This window comes from Lagenorhynchus albirostris, chromosome 6, assembly GCF_949774975.1.
Source record: "Lagenorhynchus albirostris chromosome 6, mLagAlb1.1, whole genome shotgun sequence".
Classification (NCBI taxonomy): Eukaryota; Metazoa; Chordata; class Mammalia; order Artiodactyla; family Delphinidae; genus Lagenorhynchus; species Lagenorhynchus albirostris.
In genome coordinates, this window is record NC_083100.1 from 65,449,728 (window position 1) to 65,469,476 (window position 19,749).

General features: G+C 34.9%; 1 protein-coding gene across 1 annotated transcript in view; it reads left to right on the forward strand.

Moving 5' to 3' along the window:
* SCN7A (sodium voltage-gated channel alpha subunit 7) overlaps positions 1-19,350 on the forward strand; it is a 62,591-nt gene extending 43,241 nt beyond the window's left edge. Inside the window, exons 19-24 of the mRNA XM_060152728.1 lie at positions 9,247-9,525; positions 10,285-10,338; positions 11,098-11,235; positions 12,767-12,871; positions 13,187-13,457; positions 16,131-19,350. Of these exons, the coding sequence (XP_060008711.1) occupies positions 9,247-9,525; positions 10,285-10,338; positions 11,098-11,235; positions 12,767-12,871; positions 13,187-13,457; positions 16,131-17,185 (1,902 nt within the window). The 3' untranslated portion in view covers positions 17,186-19,350. The remainder of the gene's footprint in view (positions 1-9,246; positions 9,526-10,284; positions 10,339-11,097; positions 11,236-12,766; positions 12,872-13,186; positions 13,458-16,130) is intronic.
* The last annotated feature ends 399 nt before the right edge of the window (positions 19,351-19,749 follow it).

The following is a 19,749-nucleotide window of genomic DNA, read 5'->3' on the forward strand; positions in this document are numbered from 1 at the left end:
ATACACACTTATTAATTTACCAAATGAAATAACAGTTTGAGTTTTAAAATAAATTCACTTTTAAGTCACACGTCACAAATTATGAATTCTTGCCAGTCTTCTCTCTCTCACTCCCATGTTAAAACTTCTTCTGAACAATGTGAGGGAAACTAATAGGTTGCACCATATAAAATGGCCAGTGTTCAATCTTTGGGCCTATAATGGAAGTCCCATATGACTCAACCTAGAAGAAAAAGCAGAGTCTATGACCACCACAATTAGTATAATTATATAGCCATACAGTGATCAATTATATGCAGAAATGGGAGAGTAGTATTTTACCTTTTATTTTGTAATCATACATTTATATTTCCTTGCATTTGTCATTTACATGGATTATTTAACATTAGCCTGCCTCTTTGACTAATACTATGGAATATCATATATCCAATGTAGGTGGAAACAATAAGAAACTTATTTATGTTTAAGCTGCATTGTTTTTATAGTTGATACATTGTATGTTACATTTAAACTGCCATTCATTAAGAAACTCAATACTTAAATTCCTTCCACTTGGTTAAAAAATAGATATTTATTTTTATTTCAAACTTTGAGTGGTTATTATAAATCTAAACAAATATAAGTAATTTAAAAAATGTGTTTTACCTAAAACATCCTTCCAAAATTTTAATAGTACCATCTTTATATGATTCAATATAATATGATTATGTGATACACAGTTGTGTATACATGTGTATATGTTTTAAGTATGTTAATTATATTTTAATATATATGCAAATGCATGATTGACAATATTTTTGTAATTAATACGAATCTGTGACTGGTCAACCTATTCTCCAAATACATTTGATGTGCTGATGTTGGGAAAGAAACATTTGATCATGTAGCAAATACAGAAAACTTCCAGTTATCATACATCTAGCAAACAAAAATTTTGAATATTAATTGTAATTTACATTATGACTTACGAAACACTTTATTAACAACGTTATGGAAGTCCACAAGGTGGTGATATTCCCCAGTGCTTTTAAACCAATTTAAGGAGGAAAATAAGCTGAAAAGGAGAAAATGATTGAAAAGATCTGTAAGATTCAGGAATGACAATACAGCCAAATTTCTAGCATAAATTCAGTTTAGTGATAAGATAATTTCATAGTATATTCTAGGGCTATAAACCACACATGGCCTATTAAAACATAAGGGCTGTGGGTAAGAGAAATGGAGAAATGTTGATCAAAGGGTCCAAACTTTCATTTATAAGATGAAGAAGTTCTGGGGATCTAGTGTACAGTATGGTGACTACAGTTAGTAATACTGCATTGTATACTCGAAATTTTCTAAGAGAGTAGATCTTAAATGTTTCTCACCACATACCCGAAAAGATAATATGTGAAGTGATGGATGTGTTAATTAGCTTGATTGTAGGAATCATTTCACAATTTATACATATATCATGACATCACCTTGTACATCTTAAATTTACACAATTTTTGTAAATTATACCTAAATAAAGCAAAACACATGTACAGATATACACTAACACACAGAAATTAGATAATGAATGTAACTAGACTACTTTTCCTTATTTTAAAAAACGTTCTGGCATAATATCAGCGTTTCTTTATCCTAATAAATTTACATACAAAGAGGAAAAAAAAGTGTCAAAATCAGCAAGTTTTCTGCCCTTGATTCACAGAAAAGTAGGAAGCGATTTGCCAGGGAAGCTGCCTCTCAGAAATCAAGTGCTGTTACTATTTGATGCCATTCATTAATTAGAACGGCAATGAGAGAGTAGCCATGGACAATTCGAGGTCAGGTAAATAATTATGTTTAGGTCAAGGTCAGATCCAGATCTTAAACTTCATCTCATCCTCTGGAAGTTCTGTAGCTGAATTAACTGAGTATATAAGGAAGCTAAGTGATTACAAAATTAATGTTTTATGTATTTAATAAGCTTCAGGTGCTCTTACTATTTAAATATTTGTTTCAACCATATCTATTGCTTTTATTCTTACATTTGTGTGTATTTTCTAATAGACATAGCATTTTTTTCATCAGAAGCATCAGTGGGCCTTTCAAAATATCTAAATGTCAACAAAGGATCTGTCTTAGTTTTAGAAGTAAAACTAAATGTAATTAAAAGCATAATTAAAAATCAAAATATTAATTCAAGGACAGAAATCTAAGGAATATAAGAAAGAAAGTATAGGCAAAAGGCTCCGTATCCAGTAATGGCTGAGGGAAGGGAAGGTTAGAATGGTAGAAAAGAGAAGGGTCCCTCAGGGAAAAAAAGAGAGAGAGAGAGAAAGAAGTGAGGTTGGGGAAAAGGAGTCAAAGTATAAATGATAAAGGAAAGATAAAGAGGTAGCAAAGATTGAAAATATTTTATTGGGTATAGCCACTGGTTTACATTCACCATAACAGCTTTAGTGGACTGATAAGAATAAAATTCTGAATGTATCAATAATATTTAAAGAATGAAGGAACTGAGGAAATGGAGACAGTGATCATAGATTATTGTTATATTTAAGTTTAGGTGGTAGATTCATTTCCCAAATGACCCACTCTGGAGTAGGTCACTAGAGACAGTGGTTCAGAGAGGAGATCTATGATTTTGAGAGGCACAGCTGCGCATTCAGTGTTTCTTGACACAATCTCTTGCCTTGGCTTCAAGAATCTACAATCTCTACAATCTCTTGGTCTTCCTCTTATTTTCCCTCCACTTCTTCACCATCTCCTTTATAGGCTAATCCTCCCTGAAGTTAGAATCCCCAAGATTAGATCCAGGCTTATTTCACTCTCATTTTATATGCTTTCTAAATAATCTCATACATATACACAGGTTCAGTTGTCTTGCCCATTTCTGGCACAATAGAGAAAATGGAAAAACGAGTTAAATAAGTGAAATAATTATGTATTCTAGTATTTATACCAATCAGCCCTGTTGTCTTTTAATATTTTTAGTACAAAAATTTTGAGAATATCTGGATTTTTAATATATATATTTTTAACATCTTTATTGGAGTATAATTGCTTTACAATGGTGTGTTAGTTTCTGCTTTATAACAAAGTGAATCAGCTATATGCATAAATATATCCCCATATCTCCTCCCTCTTCAACCTCCCTCCCACCCTCTCTATCCCACCCCTCTAGGTGGTCACAAAGCACCGAGCTGACCTCCCTGTGCTCTGCGGCTGCTTCCCATTAGCTATCTATTTTACATTTGGTAGTGTATATATGTCCATGCCACTGTCTCACTTCGTCCCATCTTACCCTTACCCCTCCCCGTGTCCTCAAGTCCGTTCTCTACGTCTATGTCTTTATTCCTGTCCTGCCCCTAGGTTCATCAGAACCTTTTTTTTTTTTTTAGATTCCATATATATGTGTTAGTGTACGGTATTTGTTTTTCTCTTTCTGACTTACATCACTCTGTATGACAGACTCTAGGTCCATCCAGAACACTACAAATAACGCAGTTTCGTTTCTTTTTATGACTGAGTAATATTCCATTGTATATATGTGCCACATCTTCTATATCCATTCATCTGTCGATGGACACTTCAGTTGCTTCCATGTCCTGGCTATTGTAAATAGTGCTGCAATGAACATTGTAGTACATGACTCTTTTTTGAATTGTGGTTTTCTCAGGGTATATGCCCAGTAGTGGGATAGCTGGGTCCTATGGTAGTTCTATTTTTAGTTTTTTAAGGAACCTCCATACTGTTCTCCATAGTGGCTGTATCAATTTACATTCCCACCAACAATGCAAGATGTTGCCCTTTTCTCCACATCCTCTCCAGCCCTTATTGTCTGTAGATTTTTGATGATGGCCATTCTGATTGGTGTGAGGTGATACCTCATTGTAGTCTTGATTTGCATTTCTCTCATGATTAGTGATGTTGAGCATCCTTTCATGTGTTTGTTGGCAATTTGTGTACCTTCTTTGCGAAATGTCTATTTAGATCTTCTGCCAATTTTGGATTGGGTTGTTTGTTTTTTTGATATTGAGCTGCATGAGCTGCTTGTATATTTTGGAGATTAATCCCTTGTCAGTTGCTTCACTTACAAATATTTTCTCCCATTCTGAGGGTTGCCTTTTGTCTTGTTTACGGTTTCCTTTGCTGTGCAAAAACCTTTGTTTCATTAGGTCCCATTTGTTTATTTTTATTTTTATTTCCGTTTCTCTAGGAGGTGGGTCAAAAAGGATCTTGCTGTGATTTATTTCATAGAGTGTTCTGCCTATGTTTTCCTCTAAGAGTTTTAGTACCCAGCCTTACATTTAGGTCTTTAATCCATTTTGAGTTTATTTTTGTTTATGGTGTTAGGGACTGTTCTAATTTCATTATTTTACATGTAGTTATCCAGTTTTCTCAGCACCACTTATTGAAGAGGCTGTCTTTTCTCCATTGTATATTCTTGACTCCTTTATCAAAGATAAGGTGACCCTATGTGCGTGGGATTATCTCTGGGCTTTCTACCCTGTCCCATTGATCTATATTCCTGTTTTTGAGCCAGTACAATACTGTCTTGATTACAGTAACTTTGTAGTATAGTCTGAAGTCCGGGAGCCTGATTCCTCCAGCTCCATTTTTCTTTCTGAAGATTGCTTTGGCTGTTCGGAGTCTTTTGTGTTTCCATACAAATTGTGAAGTTTTTTGTTCTCATTCTGTGAAAAATGCCAATGGTAGTTTGATAGTGTTTGCAGTGAATCTGTAGATTGCTTTGGGTAGTGGAGTCATTTTCACAATCTTGATTCTTCCAATCCAACAACATAGTATATCTCTCCATCTGTTTGTACCATCTTTAATTTCTTTCATTGGCATCTATAGTTTTCTGCATACAGGTCTTTTGTCTCCTTAGGTAGGTTTATTCCTAGGTATTTTATCTTTTTGTTGCAATAGTAAATGGGAGTGTTTCTGTAATTTCTCTTTCAGATTTTTCATCATTAGTGTATAGGAATGAAAGAGATTTCTGTGCATTAATTTGGTATCCTGCTACTTTACCAAATTCATTGATTAGCTCTAGAAGTTTTCTGGTAGCATCTTTAGGATTCTCTATGTATAGTATCATGTCATCTGCAAACAGTGACAGTTTTGCTTCTTCTTTTCCGATTTGGATTCCTTTTACTTCTTTTTCTTCTGTGATTGGTGTGGCTAAACCTTCCAAAACATTGAATAATAATGGTGAGAGTGGGCAACATTGTCTTGTTCCTGAACTTAGAGGAAATGCTTCCAATTTTCACCTTTGTGAACAATGTTTGCTGTGGGTTGGTCATATAATGGCCTTTATTATGTTGAGGTAAGTTCCCTCTATGTCTACTTTCTGGAGGATTTTCATCATAAATGGGTGTTGAATTTTGTCGAAAATTTTTTCTGCATCCATTGAGATTATCATATTGTTTTTCTCCTTCAGTTTGTTAATGTCGTGTGTCACATTGATTGATTTGTGTATATTGAAGAATCCTTGCATTCCTGGGATAAACCCCACTTGATCATGGTGTATGATCCCTTTAATGTGCTGCTGGATTCTGTTTGCTAGTGTTTTGTTGAGGAGTTTTTCATCTATGTTCATCAGTGATACTGGCCTGTAGGTTTTTTTTGTGTGTGTCTGGTGTTGGTATCAGGGTGATGGTGGCCTCATAGAATGAGTTTGGGAGTGTTCCTCCCTCTGCTATATTTTGGAAAAGTTTGAGAAGGATAGCTGTTAGCTCTTCTCTAAATGTTTGATAGAATTTTCCTGTGAAACTGTCTGGTCCTGGGCTTTGGTTATTGGAAGACTTTTAAACACAGTTTCAATTTCAGTGCTTGTGATTGGTCTGTTCATATTTTCTATTTCTTCCTGGTTGAGTCTTGGAAGGTTGTGCTTTTCTAAGAATTCGTCCATTTCTTCCAGGTTGTTCATTTTATTGACATATAGTTGCTTGTAGTAATCTCTTATGATCATTTGTATTTCTGTTGTTACTTGTCCTTTTTCATTTTTAATTCTGCTGATTTGAGTGTTTTCCCTTTTTTCTTGATGAGTCTGGCTAATGGTTTATCAATTTTGTTTATCTTCTCAAAGAACCAGGTTTACGTTTTATTGATCTTTGCCATTGTGTCCTTCATTTCTTTTTCATTTATTTCTGCTGATTTTTATGATTTCTTTCCTTCTGCTAACTTTGGGGTTTTTTTATTCTTCTTTCTCTAATTGCTTTAGTTGTAAGGTTAAGTTGTTTATTTGAGATTTTTCTTGTTTCTTGAAGTAGGATTATATTGCTATAAACTTCCCTCTTAGAACTGCTTTAGCTGCATCACATAGGTTTTGGGCTGTTGTGTTTTCATTGTCATTTGTTTATAGGTATTTTTTGATTTCCTCTTGATTTCTTCACTGATCTCTTGGTTATTTAGTACTCTATTGTTTAGCCTCCATGTGTTTGTATTTTTTTTCCTGTAATTGATATCTAGTCTCATAGCATTGTGGTTGGAAAAGATACTTGACACGATTTCAATTTTCTTAAATTTACCAAGGCTTGACTTGTGACCCAAGATATGATCTATCCTGGAGAATGTTCCATGAGCACTTGAGAAGAAAGTGTATTCTATTGTTTTTGGATGGAATATCCTATAAATATCAATTAAGTCCATCTTGTTTAATGTCTCATTTAAAGCTTGTGTTTCCTTATTTTCATTTTGGATGATCTGTCCATTGGTAAATGTGGGGTGTTATAATCCCCTACTGTGATTGTGTTACTGTCGATTTCCCCTTTTATGGCTGTTAGCATTTGCCTTGCGTATTGAGGTGCTCCTATGTTGGATGCATAAATATTTACAATTGTTATATCTTCTTCTTGGATTGAACCCTTGATCATTATGTAGTGTCCTTCTTTGTCTCTTGTAATAGTCTTTATTTTAAAGTCTATTTTGTCTGATATGAGAATTACTACTTCAGCTTTCTTTTGATTTCCATTTGCATGGAATATCTTTTTCCATCCCCTCACTTTCAGTCTGTATGTGTTGCTAGGTCTGAAGTGGATCTCTTGTAGACAGCATATGTACAAGTCTTGTTTTTGTATCCGTTCAGCCAGCCTATGTCTTTTGGTTGGAGCATTTAATCCTTTTACATTTAAGGTAATTATTGATATGTATGTTCTTATTACCATTTTCTTAATTGTTTTGGGTGTGTTTGTTTGTTTTTTGTTTTGTTTTTTGTTTTTTTCTGGTATGCGGGCCTCTCACTGTTGTGGCCTCTCCTGTTGCGGAGCACAGGCTCCAGATGTGCAGGCTCAGCAGCCATGGTTCATGGGCCTAGCCACTCCGCGGCATGTGGGATCTTCCCAGACCGGGGCAAGAACCTGTGTCCCCTGCATCGGCAGGTGGACTCTCAACCACTGCACCACCAGAGAAGCCCTGTATTTAATTTTTGATAGTTTGATTAACATGTGTCTTGGCATGTTTCTCCTTGGATTTATCCTGTATGGTACTCTGCACTTCCTGGACTTGAATGACAATTTCGTTCCCTGTATTAGGGAAGTTTTCAACTATAATCTCTTCAAATATTTTCTCAGTCCCTTTCTTTTTTTCTTCTTCTTCTAGGACCCCTATAATTCAAATATTGGTGCATTTAATTTTGTCCCAGAAGTATCTGTGACTGTCCTCAATTCTTTTCATTCTTTTTTCTTTATTCTGCTCTGTAGTTATTTCCACTATTTTATATTCCAGGTTACTTATCCATTCTTCTGTCTCAGTGATTCTGCTATTGATTCTTTCTAGAGAATTTGTAATTTCATTTATTGTGTTGTTCATCACTGTTTGTTTGCTCTTTAGTTCTTCTAGGTCCTTGTTAAACGTTTCTTGTATTTTCTCTATTCTATTTCCAAGATTTTGGATCATCTTTACTATCTTTACTCTGAATTCTTTTTCAGGTAGACTGCCTATTTCCTCTTCATTTGTTTTGTCTGGTGGGTTTTTACTTTGCTCCTTCATCTGCTGAGTATTTCTCTGTCTTCTCATTTTGCTTAACTTACTGTGTTTGGGGTCTCCTTTTCACAGGGTTCAGGTTTGTAGGTCCTGTTGTTTTTGATGTCTACCCCAAGTGGGTGAGGTTGGTTCAGTGGATTGTGTAGGCTTCTTTATGGAGGGAACTGGTGCCTGTGTTTTGGTGGATGAGGCTGGATCTTGTCTTTCTGGTGGGCAGAAACAAATCTGTTGTTGTGTTTTGGGGTTTCTGTGAACTTATTATGATTTTAGGCAGCCTCTCTGCTAATGGGTGGGGTTGTGTTTCTGTCTTGCTAGTTGTTTGGCATGTGGTGTCCAGCAGTGGAGCTTCCTGGTCATTGAGTGGAGCTGAGTCTTAGCATTGAGATGGAGATCTTTGGGAGACATCTCACCAACTGATATTATGTGGGGCCAGGAGGTCTCTGGTAATCCATTGTCCTGAACCACTTTCAATGCTCAGGCCTGACACCCAGCCGGAGCACCACGACCCTGTCAGCCACACTGTATTCAAAATGTGATCTTAAGACCAGCACATGGTTATCATGTGGCAGCTTGTTAAAACTCGAACATTTCAATCTTTCTTTTCTTCTCTTTTCTTTTCTTTTCGTTTCTTCTCTTCTCTTCTTTTCTTTTCTCTTCTCTCTCTCTCTTTCTTTCATCAACCACTCTGATCGTTTTAGTTCTACTGCAGGCATTTTACTCCTCACATTTAATAAACCAGGACCTCGCTTCTTCCCTTCCAAGGGTCGTGTTGGGTGAAGCTGTGCTGGGCTGACCTGGTTGGGGTTCAGAAGCCCTCAGGACCTATTATAATCTTCCAGCCTCTCTCTAATTCTTAGAAATCCAGCCCCCTCAACCTGTCTGCCATTCCCTCAAGGCAGGCCTATCTTCTAAAGCTAAGACATTTCCTTTCTCCTCCACAGTTAAAACTTTCCAGAAAGATCAGCAATCTGAGGCTGGTATCATCTAATTAGCACTGAAATTGCTCAGGCAGGAGGCAGCAGGACAGTCTGGGCAGGTGTGGGTGGTGAGGTAACTTGGGGTGCACTGAGGCTGACACTAGAGCACAGGCTCATGGCCTTTAATATATATTTTTAATTGAAATTTGTTTTTTAGGTTATTCAAATACCAGATGTGATCTATTAAATCTTTAAAAATGGTCTTTTTTGTTGTTATTTCAATATGACATTACATTAATAAATATTTCCAATTTAATTAAAACACTTTCACATTTCTTACCTAAAGTTTACATGTTTGTTTTTTATATGCCAGGTGGTAGTGAGAGCTTTGGTAAAAACAACTTTACCCACATGGAATGTGTTACTGGTCTGCCTTATGATCTGGCTGGCTTTTAGCATCATAGGAGTACACTTATTTGCTGGCACATTCTATGAATGCATTGACCCAACAAGTGGAGAAAGGTTTCCTATATCTGAAGTCATGAATAGAAGTCAATGTGAAAGCCTTGTGTTTAATGAATCCATGCCATGGGAGAATGCAAAACTGAACTTTGATAATGTTGGAATCAGTTTCCTTTCACTGCTTCAAGTAGTAAGTACATGTTTGAATTTGTGAATTACATGTTCATTCATATTGTATGTGAACATAAAGGACAAAATGTGGGTGCTTAATAAAGTTGGTTTTAAATTATTTTAGCAATTATTAGTTAGTAGATACATGTTATGGGACATACTATACTAAGCTCATTTAGAAAGACAAAAGTCCTTGCTCTGTTGGGAGAAGGAAGTGGAAATAAAGGTAGGACTAATGGAGGAAATGACAGGTACTGGCCAAAGCTATTTCCTCCACCACTGATGAGATAATAGGTTCACAATTTTTGATCTAACTCAGATTACTGCTATTTTGTTTCTACTTAGTACTTTGAGGAATGGCTACTTGGTCCCCCAATATCTAGCAGATATAAGGTGGTGAATAATTCCTGTCTTACCTCTGTCATAGTGAAGCACACATACAGCAGTTACAACTAACTATGACACTTGGGCAGCGTGTATTTATTTACCATTTATCTATCTATCTAACCAGTGCTCTCTCTCTCTCTTTTTATTAATACTATCTTAAAATATTTTAAGTTATTAACTACAATTAAGCTAAGTAGTTTTAAATAGTTGTTAATAGACAGTATAAATGTAAAAATGAAAGTGGTAAAGATCTCAATTACACAGTATATTGAAGTGTGGTCAGCCTTACTAATCAAATGCTTTACTGTATTAATAACAGATTGAGTTTTAATTTTTATTTGCCACAAAGCATAAGATTTCCATAAAAATTAAATACATGCCATTTTTACAGGCCACATTTAATGGATGGATCACTATTATGAATTCAGCAGTTGATTCTATTGGTGTAAGTACAATATAATCCTAGAGCCACTGTTAAGGTTCACACAAAGTCATTTTTGCAATTCAAGGACAGGACACAAGCAATAATTGAGTAATTAACATGGTAAAAGCAAATGCTTATGCTAGATAGAAATTAAATACATTTCAGATTGAATATTTCATGAACAATGAACTCCTTCCAGGGTTATATACAATGGTTGAGGCCAAACAGACCCATTTGAAGGATTATCATAACAATGATTAAACCAATGCAATAAATTTTAAAATTCAAATAAAAGCCATGATATCTCTTCACCAAAGACCAAGGAGGAAATATTGCCTCAAGTATCACTGTTGTATTTTTTTTGTCATAAATTATTTTCTAAGTCTTAAAAGGTCAGTATAAATATTTTGCTTATTTTCTCACTTTTTATTTTATTTTTAAAAACAATTTTTTCAGAGAAATTTTAGATCTACAGCAAAATTGAGAGGGAGGTACAGAGATTTCCCATATACCCCTGCTCTCACACATGCACACCTCTCCATTATTGACATTCCTCACCACAGTGCTGCATTTTTTACCAAAGACGAACCTACATTGACACATCATAATCACCCAATGTTCATAGTTCATAGGGTTCACTCAGTGTTGTACATTCTATGGGTTTGGACAAATGTATAATAACATATACCCTTCGTTATAATACCATACAGAGTATTTTCACTGCCCTAAAAATCCTCTATGTTCTGCCTTATTTCACTTATTTTTTAACTTAACTTTTAGGTAGATATGCAGCCTAATTTTGAAGACAACATCTACATGTGTTGTTACTTTATTGACTTCATTATCATTGGATTATTTCTTCCTCTGAGTATGTTGATTGGTGCTATTATTGCTAATTTCAACAAACATAAAGTAAAGATAAGTATAAATATTCTTTGTTCATCAATGTCTGAGGGGAAAAAAATGTTCTGCTTCAAATAATTAGTTTTGGATCCAGCTTAATATTGTTTTTATTTGGTACTAATCTTTAAAAAAATGATTGATGTTCCTGCAGATTGATGGATATTGCTGAAATGTTCACTTTTACATTGTTTTCTATATTTAAATAAGGACAGACAAGATTAAAAGTTAAAAATTACAAATGTTTCTGTATATGGGTTTGTAAATAATGACATGCTGAAAAATAACATTGTTATGCATCTGCACAAATATCTAAAGATGTTCAAGAAAAATAAACCACACTGTTTTACTCTCTGATATACTCAAAGCTTTCAGAGTCATAACCAGCAGAGACATCTTTGTCGGTTGAAATAGCTTTTTCTGCTAGAAGTAGAGTCATAAATCCTAACTACATGACCTAAATAGGAGTGCTCGAAACAAATAAGAGAGAATTCAGAGGCAGAATTGAACAACCCATGTTTGGTGCCATCTCCACACAAAGACTCCCTTCAGGGCTTCTATTAATACAAATATCTCAAAAGTCATATAAGTTCACTTATTTTAACCTGAGGGCCCTACTTTCTATTAGGTGTAGGAATGCCTTATGGTAAATCAAAGAAAAGAAGAGTTTAATCTTGAAATTCCATCTTTGGCCATGTCATAAAAGCTTAACCACATGCAGAATCTGGTAAACAAACTACTCTGAGTCTGCACTAATTAGATGGGATTAGAAAGATCAGTGGTCAAATGAAATATTCATTGGATTGGATGCTTCATCTTCCTAGGGATTTCAACCTAATGGGATGATATCCTAGGATTTGCTTCTGGACTTCAAACTGATGACCCCTGTCAATTTTAAGTGAGCAAGTCCTGCCATGGGCAGTAACAATTCCTAATTCCTAGATTAACACATTAAATGTTCACCTCTTATTCACTTTGCATATTCTGTATAAGATACTGAAATTAGCACTAGAAACACAAAGATGAATAATCCCTAGAAGATTCAATGAAGAGGTAAACACTGGTGCTTTTTGAATAATAGTGAAAAGTATCTTCTAATAGTATTTGGAAAATTAAGTAACGTATGAACATATAAAAACACATATATGACCAATTATATTTTTTCCTGATTATTAAAAGGTATAAACCAGCTTTACCTTTAGCTTTTTAGTTCAACTTTTCTTAGTCACCTTTCCAGATATCCTCTGCTGTTTCTCCTTTGTCTCTAACAAGAGGTCGGCCTCAGTAACTAAAAAGTTAAAATAGGGTTGACTACCCACAGGAAAGTTCATCAAAAGATATTTATCAATCATTTCCAGTGTATACTCTGTGTTTTGTATGAATTTTTGTGCAGAAGATCAGACATGTTTAAACATGATTTAGTTCATTGCAGTTAAGCCTTTTTTAAAGGATTAAATCAATAATTGCCAAGCTTTCGAAAACGCATATTAATGTAAGATGAAATTTGGATTAAATATGATTTTAATATCTTTTTCTTCCCTTTATTTACCTGGGAGGCTCAAATATCTTTATAACAGTAAAACAGAAGAAACAATACCATGCACTGAAGAAGCTGATGTGTGAAGTCTCTCAAAAACCAGTACCTCGCCCAGGAGTAAGGAAATACCTAGGTTTTTTTTTAAGTTCTGAAAAAGTTTCCTTTATATATTCTCTCTTACAAATGAAGATGTGTTTTTAAAATTCTTAACAACAAATGCTTTTGACAAAATTTTTAAAATATAGTCTTTGAAAGAGCTTTTGATGGTTTTTCTGTTTGCTTTTACTCTGTGCTATAGTTATTGCTTGGTAAAAACTTAGTCTTCAGTTATTTTCCTATTTATGCTGGGAGGGAAGCTGTAAATCTAAAGACAATATGTCTGTATAAATATCTTATTAATAAAAATATTACATCTTTTTTCTTTACACACAGAACAAGTTCCAAGGATTTGTCTTTGACTTGGTAACAAATCAAGTTTTTAATATCATCATCATGGTTCTTATATTTTTCCAAGCAATAACCATTATGATACAAAGTGATGAACAGAACCCCAAAATTGACATTGCTGTCTACTGGATTAACTCAGTTTTTGTTACACTGTACACTGGAGAATGTGTACTAAAGCTCATCGTTTTCCATTATAACTATTTCACCAATGGATGGAACATTTTTGATTTTATGGTGGTTGTTTTCTCTATGACAGGTAAGATTTTGTTTAGTCAAATTTTCATTTGTAATAATATTAATTCAGGCAAGCTCTTAGAGTAAATATCTCCTGAGATATAGTCTCTTAATAAGCAAAACAGGTAGGGATCCTTTTTATTTCCAGCAGGAATGCCTTACATTTTTACATTCATACATGTACACATGCCTGACAGATATAAGATATTAAAAATACTTTCTGAATTAATACATAGACTTTACTTCACAGACCACCAGATAAATGCTTAATTACCCCTTCAGTATATCACATACATTATTTTTCTAAGATGACACTAGAAGGACCTTTATGTCTTAGCATGATATAACCTTTCAAACTCATTATTGTTCCCTTTCCTCTAATCTCTAAAACTGTTTGCTACTTTCACAACACTAGAGTTTTAGGGTTTAATGAATTTGTTACAAGTTTTCTCTTACTCTGGAGATCCCAGTCCTTTATTTAACAAATATACTTGATTACCCTCTTTTTGAATATATGTTATGCTGTGTGCAAAGAATTCAGTTACAAACAAAGTAGGCATAATTCCTGTATATACATAGTTTATAATCTATCAAGGGATGCAGATAATTAAACAGTACATGTTAATGTTGTGCTATTAAGGTTATGATAAGGGAAGAAGCATGGGGTGCCACAACAGCACAACAGAGCAAGGAGCACCTAATCAGTAAGTAGAGATCAGAGAAAACTTCACGGAAGAAGCAAAAATCTAAATAGAGACCCATTGGATAAGGAGGTAGCCAAGAATCTAAGATAAAAGTGTTTTAGGCAGAGAAAAGTTTGTTTATTGTCTGCCTCCCATAAGACACATACTATAATGTTATCTCCATAAGAGTAGAAACAATATTTAATGTTATTGTCAAGTACTATTCTATGCAGTCAGTAGTGAAAAATGTAGATAAACTGCTCAGTTGTGCTCCCAGAAAATTCATTCATCAGCTGGTAGTAGAGGCAGTGCAGCTAATATTGATAGACAAGTACAAGAAGCTTGCTAGAAAAGTATGTAAAGTCAGGAAAGGGCTGGTAGGAAGAAAACAGAGGAAAACAGAATTAAAGAGCCCCATGAGATTGAAATGAGAGTTACTGAATCAGACATCTAGAAGGAGAGGAAATTGCAGTCCGAGATAAAGATGTTTGAATTTGAGATCTCAGAAGGTCAGGTATCCTGGGTGCAGAATGTGGCCATAGATGGGTGTGTCTACAGTAAAATGATGGAGATTATTAAAATTTAAGAAAGCCAAATACTGGAGGGCTAGCCTTTCAATGGGTTGTTGATGGTAGGTGCTGGGGTGGAAAGGGTGACAGTGAGCCATGTACCAAAGTCTCCAATGAATATGAGTGAGGGAGAATGAATAGATCATAGAACCAAGGAATGGTAGGAGATGGTAGAGTTGAATGTCATGGTCCACAAACTCAAAAATTTCTTTTTTGTTTATAAAATTAATGTGAAGGAAAAGTATCTGAAAATCACATTGGAAAGAGGGAAAGATGCTTGCTTGTTCCATCTTTCTACCCTGAGAAATGTGGACTGGGAAAGAGTGAGTTATCTGTGCTTGAGAGTGTTGCAAGGGAAATAGTGTCCTCAAGATAGAGTCAGCTTTTAGATAAGAAAGGAAGTGAAGAAAATTTAGTGATGAAGAAGTAAAAATGTGTTTATAATTAAGTAGGGAAACCTCCTGCATAATGGAAGCGTTTGAGAGATTGAGGAGAAATGAAAATTTGAGTCAGAGTAGAAAGTTCACTAAAGCACTGTGGAAATGAGGGTATATGTAAGATAGAACGTCAGAGAGAATGCCATCATTGACAGTGACCAAATTAACAGAAACGTGAGACATGATCCTTCCAGATTCAGCAAACATACCATCTCATTTAGAAGTTTCATGGGATTTTCCCCTTCTCCACCTTCTCAACTCAGAATGAACCACACCCTCTCCAGTACTTTCAGAGAGCATCCCTTATGTTTTTTATGGTAATTATAATTTCACCTTGCTCTATAGTTATATATCTCCCTCTCATAGTGCCATCATCCTCCCACCATTGCCAGAAAGAAAAGTTCTTGGCGAAGACTCATTTATTCAATTCACATTTAAAGCTCCTAAGGTCCCAGATACTATTTATGAAGTCAATAAATCAAATTATAATCTGTGATCACTGAATACAAAATATTTTTTAAACTGTGTTTATCCACTAGGTCTTTCTGCCTTGCATTATAGTTAGTTTAAATATCTACCTCTACTCCCTAGGTTATAGGGTCTTTGAGGATAGGAGTCATGTCACTCATCTCCGCATATTTTCTTGACGCCTTTATGAGGTATCCAATAAAGGTTGGGTTGAATTAAATTTCTTGATCTAACTGCAATCAGGAAAAAAAATATGACTACTGTCCTATATTATGAATTCATGCCATCTGTGACTCCAGAAGTGCTTGATCTGTAATACTCTGAAAATGATGGTAGAAATAATTCTCTTCCAAATTTTGTTAGACACTCTGAGCATTGCCACAATTAGTATTTGGCTAACCCAGACTTTCAATATGTGCTAAATGTTATACGGGAAGGATTAATTACCTTAACATATAGAAGAAAACCAAAGAAATGTAAAATAATTTATATTCCTCTAAATAATTGTGTTGCCTGCTTTGTCTTTTCCTACACCAAGGACTATTTCTGCCTCTGATGGTGGGATATTACCTTGTACCTCCTTCCCTTGTGCAACTGATACTTCTCTCACGGATCATCCACATCCTGCGTCCTGAGAAAGGACCAAAGGTGTTCCATGATCTGTTGCTTCCTTTGGTGCTGTCCCTCCCCGCATTGTTGAACATCAGTCTCCTCATCTTCCTGATCATGTTCGTCTACGCCATCTTTGGAATGTACAATTTTGCCTATGTTAAAAAGGAAGCTGGAATTAATGATGTGTCCAACTTTGAAACCTTTGGCAGCAGTATGCTCTGTCTTTTCCAAGTTACAATATTTGCTGGTTGGGACGGGATGCTCAATGCAGTTTTCAACAGTAAATGGTCTGACTGTGATCCTGATAAAATTAACCCTGGGACTCAGGTTAGAGGAGACTGTGGTAACCCCTTTGTTGGGATTGTTTATTTTGTCAGTTACATCCTCATATCATGGCTGATCATTGTAAACATGTACATTGTTGTTGTCATGGAGTTTTTAAATATTGCTTCTAAGAAAAAAGCCAAGACATTGAGTGAAGATGATTTTAGGAAATTTTTTCAGGTATGGAAGAGGTTTGATCCTGATAGAACCCAGTATATAGACTCTAGCAAGCTTTCAGACTTTGCAGCTGCTCTTCATCCTCCTCTTTTCATGGCAAAACCAAACAAGGGCCAGATCGTTGCCATGGATCTTCCCATGGCTGTTGGGGACAGAGTTCATTGCCTTGACATCCTACTCGCTTTAACAAAGCGAGTTATGAGTCAAGATGTAAGCATGGAGAAAGTTCTTTCAGAGATGGAATCTGGATTTATGTTAGCCAACCCTTTTAAGATCACATATGAGCCAATTACAACTACTCTGAAACGAAAACAAGAGGCAGTCTCAGCAACCATCATTCAGCGTGCTTATAAAAGTTACCGTTTGAGGCAAAATGACAAGAAAACATCAGATATTCATATGATAGATGGGGACGTGGAAGTTCAGGCTATCAAAGAAGGTTCATATTTTGACAAAACTGAGGGAAAGTCAACTATTTAAAGCCAGATCTAATCCCACTCACTACCTTTTCACCTTCTTTACATATTCCCCAAATGTTAAAAGTTTAGATCAGAAATAAAAGCAAAGATCAGAGAAACTAAAGATTTCACTTAAAAATCAATTGTTTACAACCCATGGAAGATAAGCTTGTGCTCACAAGATCCCACGTCCAATTCACTTTTGCCCCTGTATATTCAGTCTGACCAAGACAACCCCTTGATATTACTGCAGAGTTAAATCGGGTTAAAACTGTTGTTTAATAATCCAATACTTGTTTTCTCTATATGGCTTATATGGAGTGTGCTTCTTCTGGAGGGTTGGGGGAGGCAGTAGCAGAAATTAGTAGCCAAAGGAGCTTACTTATACATTTTATGTCTACTTTAACTTGATGGGATTCAAGTCACTACTAATGGGACTTAATTACAAGTAAACAAGTACTTTCTTAAAGTGGGATGGTATTTTAAAAAATAGTACAATGCTACAGGCCATTAAATCATAAACTTGCCTAGGCCGATGCCAATCAGGGGAAGAGGAAAGGCAGTTCTTAGAAAGTGTCTCTGAGATTAATCAAAGAGACTCTTGGGCTGATTCAAACCACTTTTGAAAACGATTGATTAGAGCCTAGGTTTTCTTTTGGTTTTGGTTTTATTTATTTTTGGTTTGTGAATTAATGTTGTTTCATTGTTCTTGGATTCCTGGTTTCTCATCTTTTTGGCTAGTTCCAGCTAAGGACCATTCTCTCTTTAAGAGAATGAGTTCCTAGAACAATCAGCATAAAGGGAGCTACAGTTATAGCCTACATTTTCTAATTTTTCTCATTTCTCGTTGGGAAACTGTGGCCACTTTGTAGTACTTTTCACTGCACTTCATGGATTTTTATAACTTTCAGAAAGAAAATGATAACTAAAACTGTGTGGACTCTGAACTAGGAGATCAAAGTGTGAGTTTGCTGTTCGTGGTGTTTTATAACATCAGTGTATGCAACTTAGTTTCCACTTTCACATTTATCTTTCCAAGTTTTCTGTTTTGTTTTGTGTTTATTTCATCACATACATAATTACTATGTAAAATGTTTTATGTTTGAAAAACTTTAAAATCCTAAGCATTAATTTTCACTAGTAAGATAGGCACAAATTGTTGTTTTGATGTAATCATAAAATGCAGTCTCTTGCATCCCTGTAGTTTGAGATTCAGATATTTATTCTATTTGTGTGATGATTGATTTCAGTGTGCCTACAAAGCCCTAAAGGATTCAGAAGGAAAATATGTATACTGATGACTTAATGAAAAGCTTTAAATATGTTGTATGACATTCAATATCACTTAAATATCAGTAATTGTATTTTATTATGAATGCATGATCTTGATTGAGCCTTAACTATTATAATCTATTTCTGCTCCTCAGAAATGTATTAACCTGACCAAGATGCCTTTGGGGAATCCCCTAAGCAAATGTAATTTCAGAGTTCTGTTTCTTACTATAAATGTTGCTTCCCTCTCTCCTCCTGTTCTCCATCATGTGATGGGGACCAGTGAGGAATCAGTGTTAATTTGGTGACATGGTGACAGCTGGTGCTTTATTTAAGCTTCTCAATTTTCTATTTCTTGGAAATGCTTTAATGTGGAAACTGCTTCAAATATTTAAACTGAATCTAAGCTTGCTTCTGTAAATTCCATAAAGACTATGAACTGATTTTAGTTCGAAAATGATATCTTTTAATTGTAAATCGTGTTTGCCACTAACCTTCCAAAAGCTATGTAAAGAATTATTTTTAACAAATCTTACAACATATTTTACTTTTTAGATACTAAAGAAAATAGTAAATACAACTTGTTAACCAAGGTAAGCTTTGGTTCTTTTTCTTTTGTAAATTAGGTTGGCAACTTTGTGTAATAAGAACTTTTTTAAAATGAGCCTTACATTAAAGCTTATTCATTCAGGTTCACAGTTCGAAACTGGAAACATTTTTGCTTCGTTTGGATTAACTTAATTTTGTAAAATAAATATTAGTAAGCTTACCAGAGATCCTTACAAACTGAAAAATGTAAAAAGCACTCCTCTTAGCAAAATCCGAAGTTTACTGGATATATCTCCATATTTTTAGAAGTTGCTATATGGAAGATAATGCTGAAATTAAATTTATTGTTATGCTAATATTTATCAATACCTGCTTCTTTAAAATTTTTCTTTCTGCTTCTTTAATAAATATAATTCACTTTAATATGGTTTTTAAAATGTTGGAAAAAGCTACCATTTATTGAGCAGACTGTTAAGCCCAGCCTTGTGCTAAGTATTTACCATGCATGAACTCAGCATTCACAACTCATGAAGCAATGATAATTCTCATTTTATAGATGAAAAAACTCAGGCTTAGAAGGGTTATAAGGGCTTTTATATGACACAGAACTTGTAATTAACATGGCCAGGAATGCAAACCAGGGCTAGTTTCAGAGCCTGAATAGTAAACCACTCTGTATGACACCTGTCTAGTAATAAATGACCTGGGTAAAGACAAAGGAAGTTTAAGATAAATTATATTTTTGTGCAGAGATAAGGAATTTTT